This window comes from Amphimedon queenslandica, unplaced genomic scaffold (assembly GCF_000090795.2).
Source record: "Amphimedon queenslandica unplaced genomic scaffold, v1.1 AMPQUscaffold_13513, whole genome shotgun sequence".
In the NCBI taxonomy this organism is placed as follows: Eukaryota; Metazoa; Porifera; class Demospongiae; order Haplosclerida; family Niphatidae; genus Amphimedon; species Amphimedon queenslandica.
In genome coordinates this window covers 390,824-398,261 of record NW_003546251.1, presented here as the reverse complement: position 1 = coordinate 398,261, position 7,438 = coordinate 390,824, and the positions used below count along the sequence as shown (strand labels likewise).

The 7,438-nt window shown below is 38.9% G+C and overlaps 2 protein-coding genes across 2 annotated transcripts in view; both read right to left on the bottom strand.

The window, feature by feature from the left end:
• The window catches only part of LOC109586691 (sialate O-acetylesterase-like), a 3,312-nt gene extending 2,577 nt beyond the window's left edge, over positions 1-735 (bottom strand). Inside the window, exons 1-4 of the mRNA XM_020002901.1 lie at positions 576-735; positions 369-524; positions 146-312; positions 4-101 (exon numbers count right to left, since the gene is read on the bottom strand). Coding sequence (XP_019858460.1) covers positions 4-101; positions 146-312; positions 369-524; positions 576-699 — 545 coding nt within the window. The 5' untranslated portion in view covers positions 700-735. The remainder of the gene's footprint in view (positions 1-3; positions 102-145; positions 313-368; positions 525-575) is intronic.
• Positions 736-1,005: 270 nt separating this feature from the next.
• Positions 1,006-7,412, bottom strand: LOC100634006 (beta-TrCP). Its single transcript, XM_003383276.3, has 14 exons — positions 7,182-7,412; positions 6,299-6,903; positions 5,848-5,921; positions 5,603-5,715; positions 4,929-5,025; positions 3,965-4,102; positions 3,661-3,779; positions 3,457-3,562; positions 3,085-3,228; positions 2,815-2,933; positions 2,527-2,589; positions 2,100-2,147; positions 1,964-2,042; positions 1,006-1,637 (listed from the first exon to the last, which is right to left on the bottom strand). The coding sequence occupies exons 2-14, from the start codon at positions 6,795-6,797 to the stop codon at positions 1,329-1,331; spliced, it is 1,908 nt and encodes a 635-aa protein (XP_003383324.3). The 5' UTR covers positions 6,798-6,903; positions 7,182-7,412; the 3' UTR covers positions 1,006-1,328.
• Positions 7,413-7,438: the final 26 nt, after the last annotated feature.

Sequence of the window (7,438 nt, the reverse complement as noted above, 5' to 3'; positions counted from 1 at the left end):
GGCTCATCCAATGGAGTATCTGAGGAAACACGCTGGACAGTAAAGAGACGAATATCTGGATAATTATCAGCTTTAGCTATCTCATCAGTCGCATTGAATGCCTATAAACAAGTAAAGATCAGGATTAGCTACATTGAACTTATACTTGATGTATTGTGAAGACCATATTGCTCTGTCCACCACACACCCATACATCTCCAAATATCACATTCTTCAATGAAATGGAGCTAGAGCCTGAAGTAGCAGTTATTGTGAGTCCATTGGCTGTAGCAGCAGTTGGAGGAATCTTAGCCACAAACTTACACTTGTCCCCTACATTATAAATACACAGGAGATGCATTAAGCATATATAATAGTAGTCAAAGTACCTTTAACAACTGTGGCTGCCATGTCCTTCCCATTAAAATTAACAGTCACTGGATCACAGGAAGGGACAAACCCCCAAACTGCAGGAGAAGCTGGAGCTCTCTGGAGGACCATGTTGTCTCCGTAGTAGTTAGCAAAGCGAAAGGTGTCATTTTGAGCTATCAAAGGGAATCAGATTCTCTTATAACGGCAGTTATATAAACACTGACCTATAGCACCCTCTAGTATTATTAGCAATACAACAGAGACAGATATTGCTTTCATCATCATTCCTTCTTTGTGTGTGTGTCTATTTATGTGTGGTGTGAGCATATCATCAACGATCGAATTCATGACAGGATGTCACCAGATAATTATAGTGGAATGTTGACCCACGATTGCTTTTTACTATAATTTAGCATGGCTATAAAACATACGATTACCACTGCAACGTTAGGTGGTCCGGATGGTGAGGGTTATCTGTTTACAAATCTGTCGTTTGAATGCAACCCTTCTCCCTCACCCCCATTTGACCATCTTTTTGCATCAGTATGAATGATCAAAGTTGTTATTTTTTAAATACCAATTTCTCTTTTTGCTTTCAATGAAGCTTCGTCAATTATAATTGCTTCACTCCGCTGCAAAAAATTTGTCACGAAACACATTGTAATTTTGTTATTGGTATTATTATTATTTTACATGCAAAAATTACAACAAAGGGACAAACAGAGAAAATATCAGAGAGAGGTATTACAATCCTTTGGTATGCGTGTGTAAGTAATGCGTATTATTAGTTGAATCATAAGAGTAACAAGAAGAAAAAAAAAAGAAAAATAATAAGTCACTGAAGTATAGTTATATATTGCATGAAGGAGGATTCTCTCCCGATTCTCTCAAGCACAGTGGAATAACCAACAGTGAAGAGAAGCAATGAAAAAATAATAATAATAAAGATTGACAGAGAAGCTGCTTCAATTATAACGCTAATGGTCGCTGAGTGAGAGGTTCTCACCGTCATTCAAACTAGGCGACCCATTCTCTTCGTTTGGGAGCGAAAAGTTTCCATCTTCAGCCGTTGGCGAATCCGGCTCTTCGCTTGAGTGTCTGCGGACTATCGGCTGGGACGGGTCTCTCCCTGTTGCTCCCTCGTCCCCGAGATCTCCCTCGTCAGTTTCCATGGGATCTGGAGGGGAAGAGTCCAGGAAGTCCCATATGAGGATAGTGTCGTCATGCGAGCTACTGACAATCTGGAAATCATCAAATTGGAGTCTGAATACACGACCAGTGTGCTCCTGATGTAAGAATAATAATAATAATAATAATAATAATAATAATAATAATAATAATAATAATAATAATATAATAATAACACACATGTAGGCCATGCATTCATGAAGAGTTTTGCGTATCAATCAATTCATTGATACATTCATATAATGTACATTGTACATGTACATAATTAAAGGAATATGTATTTCATAAGATATGCACCAGAAAATGCTGCAAATTTTCATAGCCAATGACACATGGTCTTTGGCCAAAATTTAAATTGCTATACTTTGATAGAATTGGCAGTACATGTACATGTAACATGATGACTGAGAGAATAGGAACATACAGATAGGGTCTTCAAACACAGGCTGGTGGCTGGTGTCCTGGGGTCTAGCGCTGCCTTTAAGTCCCAGACTTTGATGGTCCTATATTTTAATATTGTCATATCAATACTAGTCTACATAAGGAGAGGCATAACTCACCCATCGTAAGCTCCACTAACTATCCGCTTGTCATCAAACCTAATACAACTGTAAGTATGAGGAAAGAAAAGAGAGAGTAGAATCATAATGTGACATAAAAATTAACATAATTTTTATACATGTACATGTAGATGCATGCATCACAAGTTTCTTACAAAGCATGCTAAGTGGGCTAAAAACATGCTTGGCTTTTTTAGTAACTTTTAAAATTATTTTGTAAAAAATCCAAGTTTAATCGGAATCAGCTCAAACTTTCTACACAACATAAAAACATGTATATGTACATGTATCATAAAAAATTATAAAAATGGGGGATTCTCTACTTTTCCTTTTTAGCAAAATTCAGCCTGAGACTGTGTACTATAGTACAGGGACTTAGGCCTGATTTTTGAGTAACTTTAACTGTGGGGAAAATCCTCTGACTTACCGTACAAGTTCTTCGTGACCTTCAAGAAGTCTTAAACAAGAGCCACACTCCACATCCCATATCCTATTAGAAGAGGAGTAGTAGTGAAGTAGATAAGTTTAACTTTTCAACTTCTGAACAAATACCCCAACTCCCACAGGTAGACCAGACATAACAATTCTCAATGACAAACAACAACTGCACAAGTACCCTCCCCCTCTTTCTCTCTGTCTGTCTGTCTCCCCTCCCTTCCCCCTCTCTGTCTGTCTGTCTCTCCTCCCTCCCTCTCCCCCTCTCTATCTCACATACCTAATGGTGTTATCAGAGGAGCCACTCACGACATGGTTTCCTCTATACTGCAGGCATGCTATGCCTCTCCTGTGGCCGTGTAGAGTACGAACGAACTCACAATTATTGGTCTGCCATACCTGAGATAAGAGAAATACAAATCATGACATACATGTACATATGTATGGTCACTTGGATGTCAATCTCTCCTAATCTTTCTCTTACTACTCCTTTCAAATCATCTTCTCCTACTCTTTCCTGTTTCTATTCTTCCCTTTCTCCCTCTTTTACCTTGATAGTTCTGTCGCCAGAGGCCGAGACGATATATCTGTCGTCAAAGTCCACTACGTTAACAGCTGCTCTGTGTCCTACTAGCACTCTTCTAAGGACAATGTCCGAGGGGGTTTTCATGTCCCACACGGCAATGGTTCGATCCTGGATATAATTATGTACAATAATAAAAAGAACAAAATTACAATTATGCTACATGTACATGTACTTATATTATAATCTTATTAATTTAAACATGTACTGTACATGAACCATTATTGTGCATAACAATAATAATGGATGTACATGTACATGTACATGTGTGTTCACATTGCCATATCTGGGTGGTGTCTGCTATTAGGAGGGTATAGCAATAATAAATTAGAGACACACCTTGGAACAAGTGACCATTGTCTCGTTGTTGAATCTAAGATGAAGAACGGCCTCGCAGTGATGGACTAACGTATTGAGCATCATCCCTGTTTCAACGTCCCAGACTCTAATTAAAGAGCACCACGTACACGTTAATAATATCCTTCATACACCTTCTCCCTTTCTTTTGTCTCTTTCCTTCTCTCCCTCTCTCCCTCCCCCTACCTAATAGTAGAATCGCTTGATCCGGTTACAATGACCTTCTCGTCATACTGAAGACATAGGACGGACCCCGTGTGTCCAGTGAGTACTTTTAAACACTCCATAGTGTCCTTCTTCCATACCTAAGCAGAATTATACAGTATTTCTCATCACATGTACACATGTATGTACTTTTGTACACATACACATACACGTACATGTACATGTATACATGTATGTAAGACTCCACCTTTCCTCTCTCAAAGCTTAATCTCATTTCTTAAATTCTTTCCAATCTCTTTCTCTTTAATATCCCATTATGACATACTTTTATAGTGTTATCTCTTAATCCACTGACAATGTGTTTGTCGTCATATTGAAGACAATAGACTCCCTTGCTGTTCTCACTGTGACACTCAATACGGGTCAAGGTCTGTCTACCGTTCCGCCAATTATCTTCCATATTCTATAGTAATAATAATAATAATAATACTAGTAATAATAATAATAATTATGAATGACTTTATAAAAGGTAAAATTACAACGATAACTAAATATAGAAAATAGCAAACATGAAAATAACAGTAAAGTTTAGACTATCAAGGAATGAAACACATGCACTCACACACGTACACATACACCTACATGTACACATGTACTGTATAATGTACACATACTGTACATGTACAGTATTGCAGCTACATGTACTATACACGTACATGTACATTTGTAAAATACTGCAATTACATGTAGCGTACGTGTTTATTTATTCACAAACGCAGGCACATAAACAATTGCTTGCATACTATACTTGTGTGCTACCATACACAATAAGTACACGCGTTAAAACAAAATATCAATTAGTATAGGTTATACACCGAGGTAGAGGTTTCTATGGTATTTATTAACCAAGCGACGCAGTCGCGAGGTTAATAAATACCATAGAAACCGATACCGAGGTGTATAACCAACTTCTACCATGACACTTGAAAAACAACTACCAGCTGCTGATAATAAGACCACAGTTGACATACATACAACATATCTAACAGGCTAGGCCAGTAAAGAATCAACCAAACTTGACAAATGGACTAATAAGAGCATAAGCGTAGAGTACCAAACTGCCAATCAATTAATTATTTAACGAAATAGGTTTATATTTTTACGAGCTAGGTTAATATGAAAAATAATTGACCTCCAGTACTGCAATCTGATTAGTCAATCGCAAGGTGGCATGGTAGAAATGATGGTTAGTTTCTGCTCATGAGTGAATGAGAAGCACTAGGACTTACTCTTATGTCTTGTATGATGCACGGGTAGAGTTTTCTAAAATAGTCGTGGATGGATACCTCGCTTGGAGGAGTGTTCTGGGCATTGAGGTAGCAACCCCTGAGAACATAAGAATGAAAAATAAAGAAGAGAGGGGAGAGAAAGAGGGGGAGAGAGAGAGGGAGGTAGGGAGAGGAGAAACAAAAGGGATGAAATTATATTGATTATAGAGTCTGGAATGCTGTCCACATCAAAAGAGAGCGAGACAACACAGTTCAAGGATACCACAACACAACACTCATTACAAACACACATAACCCTCTTCCTCCTCTCCCTCCCCCACCCACACTTACTACTACAAATCATAAATCTATCATAACACCACACAATAACTGTTATTCATTCTCAGGTTGACACTATGTGCTGTAGCTATTATTCATTGGAAAATGATATCAATAAAGCAATACATGTAAACATGTACATAAGGGGATTTATAATGAACAATACAGTAGGGGATTTACAATTTTACATGTACTGTATGACACACAAAATGAGTAATCAATTATGACACATGTACATGTACATAATCTATCCTGATGTACATCTACATGGTAAATTTGTACTGTGTACATGTACATGCTACATAAAATCTGTTTTCTCTCTTCCTCTTTCTCGGGCGTTTTCTTGTTCCTCTTACCATCCCCTCCTGACTGAGAGTCCTTTCCAAACTGGATCGGTTTTCATTTTCCTCTCAATCAGCTTCTTCCATAGCATACCGTCGGCTATCACGCGATACCAGTCAGTGCACACCTACAGTAATGGAGGGAGGGAGAGAGAGGGGGGGAGAGAGTAAGAATTAAAATAGAAGAAAGAGAATCGTGCAAGAGGAAGAAAATGGAAAGAGAATTAAGGACATGAAAGAAAAGTATAGATTATTCTTACCAGCTCTGCCCTGCAGAGTGACTGTGCATCAAGATAAGATAATATCTTGTAAGCAACATGATGTAAGCCTTTGCCTATGCAGAGGGAAGGAGTGAGAGCAGAATCAGGTGCATGTATGTATAAACATGTATACAGTGTCAAGTGGCAAAGTTCAAAACGACATTACTGTGTCTCATTGGAGGAAAGCTATACATCAAACAGGAAATGAGTTCAGACAAAAAAGACAACAAATTAAAGAAGACTTGGCTCCCAAAAACCTTATAGACATTTACCATAACAACACTCTACATGAAAGGACACTTTACACATGTAAAAGTACATATTACATTAAAGCCATAAAAGAGAGAGCCTTGTATAGAAGGGAAAGGAAAGATGTACTGTACATGTACTTTTACAAATGTATTTTTAAAATAAAGAAAAAAGCTGAAAGGAGACAAAGGAATAAACTGACCAGGTAGTGCAGTGATGAAATCCCTCTGTAGCATTGGTATTAGAATAGAATAAAGCCTCTCATGTTGATGAAAGGACATCCTAACAATGATCTGCTCAACGAAATCACTCTGTCTGCTAGTCGTCCACTCGTCAAACATAGACAAGCAAGAGCTCATCTCGGCCTTTTCTCTTTCGGAGGACGGGAGACGCTGAGGCGGCTTGGGCGATATCGATAAGTGATTAGAGAAATCATCCATGAGGTTCAAGTCGCTTGCGTCCTGGAGGAGCTGCCTGGAGCTCGTGCTGGAGGGTTTCCCGAGGCCGTTGCAGACGTCCATGTCGTCTGACGGGTGGAGTCCATTCTGTTGCGGCTGTTTATGCGGTAGCGAACTAGTCGGAGAGGGAGTGGAGGAGTTTGAAGGCGAGGTGCTTGTCATGGAGGAGGAAGAGGGAGAAGGTACGCTAGGAGTGACACTAGACTGGCCAATGACTACAGTATTGAAACCACTAACAGGCATGATACCAAGAGAAGAGAGAGGAGAGGAGCGGCTGGGAGGCGTGTACGCTTGAGTAGACGAAATGATTAGAGGAGGAGGAGGAGGAGGAATAGACTTAGAAACCGAACTATAGCAATAACAATGTAAATAATAATAATAATAATAATATGGGTTTTGTATACAAATAATAATGTTAAATGGAGCACTAATGAAAAGTAGACAGCATTCTTAGACAGCATTATAAGACGAGCAATGAATGACAGCTTTGTTAATTGAAATACAATACTCATACATACACACACAATTGACATGCAATACTGTAGTGTATAGTTACAAGTCAATAGCAAGGGAGAACTCAGTAGAGGTGTCATTGAGCTTCAAGGCTGTCTCAATACTTATACTCACCTTCAAAAAGATAGGAGGTACTCGAGGTTGAGAGAAAGATGGAGAACAGGGCTCCAAAGCGCTGCCCCTGTACACCCGAAGTCTAGTCTAAAGGAAGCTTTAGGTCTCACAGCTTCAGTCAAGGACTCTTTCCAGTCCTAATACAGGCCAGGGGCTTGTTGCTATAGTGAAAAAGAGTGCTACTATGATTGTTTATGTACAGTACAATGAGATGTACTGTGTATAGCTGCTCCAGAATGATGCAGCAAATTTTGCCA